Consider the following 4,320-nt stretch of genomic DNA (forward strand, 5'->3'; position numbering starts at 1 on the left):
ATATATATATTTATTTATTTATAACTTAATAATAGTAACAACAACAAAATTGTTGTTACAAAATAAAACAATGTATTAATTACCTTTCAGAATTGTTCTTCATAAGTAAATTATGTTCAGATATTATAAAGAACAAAATGAAGAGTTCATTTGCAAAAACAGCTAACTCCATTTTTAACAATTTTCAAAAATAATGTTTTTCATTGTGCATTCCAATTAATCTCAATCAAACTGCAGCTGGATTATTTTGATTAAGTAAAAATAACTAAAAAAATACAGCTAACTAGCACAGAAAAACTCAATAAAAACATGACAACATAATAAAAAACATGATTTTTGACAATTTAAAAAAAATTAGTTATCTGTTTTTGCAAATAAACTCTTCAAATAATTAAGAAAATAATTTATTGCAGTGTACATGCAATGGCACCTATTATAGCAGGGTCAACCCCGGATAACAGTGATGTGACAGAGTTATAAGCCCCATCAGATGAACCTGTAAACACACACAAGAAAAACCCTTGACCATATCCTTGCATTTACCTTTACTGTGTCAAACTATATAGAAACAATAAGCTTCAGCTTATTAATAAATATCAAGGGACGAACTCAAACTCACGCTTAATAATGCAAACAATGAATGACTCTTTAACTTTTAGCAGTCCACGAGCAGATTCCTGTGAATTCTGGGGCAGGAAGAGAAATTTCAGCACTCCTCGTTCATCACACAGGTCTATAAGCTCTGAAACACACACACACACACACACACACACACATATTTGGATGAGTAATCTTAAGGGATATTGTTTCAAACACGTGTCAAAACTGTCATATAATACGTGTTTACTGTCTCTTTGCGACATTTTTGCACGCACAGACGCATTAGGGAGGAGGACAGTGTTAATGACAGTGGTAATGAGTTCTCCATTAGTGATGGGCTGATCCCAGGTAACGTTCCTTACTACATGCCACAGATGTAATCAGACACCGTTGTAGGAGTATGTGCTAAGAGAGAGTGTGAAATATTAACGCTTGATATCCCTGACCTCGGCGCAGGGTTTGAGGGGCACGCTGGGCTCAACTGACCTCCTCTGACCTGAGATCTCTAGAGCATGCAACAACCCGCCTGAGCTACTTTAAGATATCCTTAGGGGCCATTCACATAGAACTCGTTTTTGATTGGAATTGTGGGGAAAAAAACAACTCCAAGTCTTGAAATCAGTAATAAGCGAGACGCTGTGAAAGATGCGAGATCATCAGTCAAACACGTCCGTTTTAGAGAGTGTTTACACAGAAAAACGCTGTAACCCACATGAAAAAATACTATAGTAATTTTTAGTAAATATAAATACTATAGTGTTTTTGAACCATACTATAGTAAAGTACTTGAATTAATTTGTTGTGGTAATTCTATTGTTGCTGTGGTAATATAACAACTCTAGTAATTTAAACAAACTACTTTACCCAATACTGTATTAGTTTTCTACAACTATAGGGTATATTATACTACAATACACTACAGTTTACTGTAGTAAAAACTAAAGTATACTACAGTATTTATTACAGTTTATCAGTTCACTATAGTTAATACTACAGTATGCTGTAGCATTAATTAACAAAGTGTTGTAAATACTATAATATATACAGTATAATACACTTAACTATACACTCTAAAAAATGCTGGGTTAAATACAATCCAGTGCTGGGTAAAATAGGGACAAACCCAGTGTTTTGACCCAGCGGTTGGGTTACTACCCAGAAGGTTGGGTTAAACATTTAACCCAACCGCTGGGTCAAAACAGCCCGATTGCTTTTTTAGAGTGTAGTATCGTTCAAAAACACTATAGTATTTACTATAAATTACTATAGTATTTTTTCATGTGTGGAACTGAAAAATGTGTTCTGTGTAAACCAGACCTTACAGTGATAAAAGTCATTTCTTTGACGTTGAATATCCACTCAGAATTTGAATGACAGAAGCACATGAACAACACTGAATGACTGGAAGTATATCCTTAAAAGTTCTACTGACAATCACGTCATATTTAAGATTCGGTTAAATAAAAGTCTTGAGCTGGAAAAAAAACTAAATTTGACTGATTATGTGCTTATGATTATCCACATATCCTCCTGATGTATGAAAAATACCCTTGAGAAAGCTGTACATACCTGACTCAGCAAGTCCCAACCTGGTTTTTATGCATTCCATGAGGACAACAGTTGGACAGTTGGTGTTAACTAGGAACTGGTTATTATCTAAATACACAAACATCACATTGATATCAGCTTCTTGTCATTTAGATAAAATAGAGAAATTCAAGTACACAGATAGCATATTTTGTCAGTTACTAAGTCGTATATAAATCTAAACATAGAATGCGTATAGCCTATAGCATTGATGTTTAAGCAATTTAATTCATTTTCAAATTAAAGACATGATTGAGATCCTTACCTCCATGTTTAATGTAAATAAACATTGTGGCAGAGAAGAACTTGACACTCACTGGCTGCTGTTCGGTTTTTAAGATGCTGTCTGCTGTAGCCGGGCAAAGAGTAACATAATCATCAAGACTGTGATGTCACAATGACATGGAATCAGATGAGGAAAAACACATTCAAACTAGGGCAAGAAAGTACAACAATAGTATAATATGCATAATCAAAAGTTTTATTACATATTCATTCAATGTTACTAAAATGAAATAGCAGTTTTATTAATCAGTATGTACTATACAAATGAAAGCTGTCAAGCATTTTGAAGTGGATTTGTAATGTATTTGTAACAAACTCTGTCATTATTTTTAAGCAACTGGTTATTCTTAGTGGATTTATAAAGTGAGTTTCCTGCAAGTTCACAAAGTCAGAAAGTGTACAAATACTTGTAGTCTTAATTTGAAACCATAAATATATGGTTTTATAATTAACACAACTATAAAAGTTAAACACTTAACAGTGTGCTGTATTTCTTTAAAATAAATGCCATTGGTTTGATATTTTTTAAATAAGACATTCATGTATTTTTAATGTTGGCTTACAACACTACTGTTCAATGATTGGGGTCAGTAATTTATTTATTTATTTTTAAATAATACTTTGTTTCAGCAAGGAAACATTAAGCTGATCAATACTTACAGTAAAGGCACTTATATTGGTGCTAAAGTTTAGATTTCTTATAAGTGTTGTTTCAGAAAATGTTGAAATTTCTATTTATTAAAGAATCCTGAAAAAAAACATAGTTTCCACAAAAACATTAAGCAGAACAACTGATTTCAACATTAATAATAATAAGAAATGTTTCTTGAGAATAAAATCAGCATTTTAGAATGATTTCTGAAGGATCATGTGACACTGAAGACTGGAGTTATGATGCTGAAAATTCAGTTTTGCCATCACAAAAATAAATTACATTTTATAATATATTCAGATAAAAATACTTTTTATTGTAATTACATTTTATAGTTTTACCAGTTTCTACTGTATTTTGATCAAAAAGCAGCCATGGTCAGCATAACAACAGTGTACTTTTGAGTACACTGATTGATTGAGAAATGTCAACAATTCAATTTTTCATCCTTCTTATACACAAATTCTGCATAAAATGAGATATGAATGAGGTAAAATAAACGTGCAAAGGAAAACATTAAAATGTAGCATGTTCAGTAAGAATGAGCTGACAGTGGTTAACACCACTTTGGCTTAAGAGCTCTGCTGTCCTGCATGCTCTTCTTCAGTGCTTGGTTCATCTGCAGGCTCTTTTTCAGTGCTTGGTTCATCACAGTTGTCAGTTTGAGAAGCAGGACTGGCCACAGGTGTGAGACCGGCGTCACAAGAGGGTGTAACCTCACACACGTCACAGGACGGCTCTGTGTAGTCAGGCTCAAAGGCTTCCTTCAGCTCTCTGGAGATGTGAACCCAGCTCTGAGAATATAATGAGAGGGTCACAGCGTATCCAAATCTAAAGAGAACATTTACTCATAATGACCTCATAGGAGTGGATACCTCAACATTTCCATCATGTTTATGAAACAAATCCTGTAGGTTCTTGCTAGGGTCAGGCACGACTGGAAGTAAGATGATCTTTTTCCTGTATATAAATAATTATTGTAATAATTAGTAATAATTATTAATTATTTAATTTAATTATTAAGAATTTAAAGCTGCAGTCCATAACTTTTTCTGGTTAAAAATTATCCAAAATCAACATTTGAGCAAGTACATAACCAGCCAGTGTTCAAAACTAATGCCTTACTTTAGCCCGATTCACAACGGTTAGCTTATAATAATGTTTTCTAATTTGAGTGGTACGGGTAGGTTTTCGCG

At 33.2% G+C, this 4,320-nt stretch overlaps 2 protein-coding genes across 3 annotated transcripts in view; both read right to left on the reverse strand.

Moving 5' to 3' along the window:
* Positions 1-2,814, reverse strand: part of LOC107658080 (uncharacterized protein CXorf65 homolog) — a 4,202-nt gene extending 1,388 nt beyond the window's left edge. The window contains exons 1-4 of the mRNA XM_016446510.1: positions 2,453-2,814; positions 2,170-2,256; positions 620-742; positions 431-496 (exon numbers count right to left, since the gene is read on the reverse strand). Of these exons, the coding sequence (XP_016301996.1) occupies positions 431-496; positions 620-742; positions 2,170-2,256; positions 2,453-2,477 (301 nt within the window). The 5' untranslated portion in view covers positions 2,478-2,814. The remainder of the gene's footprint in view (positions 1-430; positions 497-619; positions 743-2,169; positions 2,257-2,452) is intronic.
* Positions 2,815-3,592: 778 nt separating this feature from the next.
* The window catches only part of il2rgb (interleukin 2 receptor, gamma b), a 7,946-nt gene continuing 7,218 nt past the window's right edge, over positions 3,593-4,320 (reverse strand). For both annotated transcript variants that reach the window (XM_016446505.1, XM_016446506.1), the window contains 2 exons: positions 4,000-4,084; positions 3,593-3,918 (listed from right to left, as the gene is read on the reverse strand). In XM_016446505.1, the coding sequence (XP_016301991.1) occupies positions 3,697-3,918; positions 4,000-4,084 (307 nt within the window). In that variant the 3' untranslated portion in view covers positions 3,593-3,696. The remainder of the gene's footprint in view (positions 3,919-3,999; positions 4,085-4,320) is intronic.

Source organism: Sinocyclocheilus anshuiensis, unplaced genomic scaffold (assembly GCF_001515605.1).
Source record: "Sinocyclocheilus anshuiensis isolate Anshui unplaced genomic scaffold, SAMN03320099.WGS_v1.1 scaffold227, whole genome shotgun sequence".
NCBI lineage: Eukaryota > Metazoa > Chordata > Actinopteri > Cypriniformes > Cyprinidae > Sinocyclocheilus > Sinocyclocheilus anshuiensis.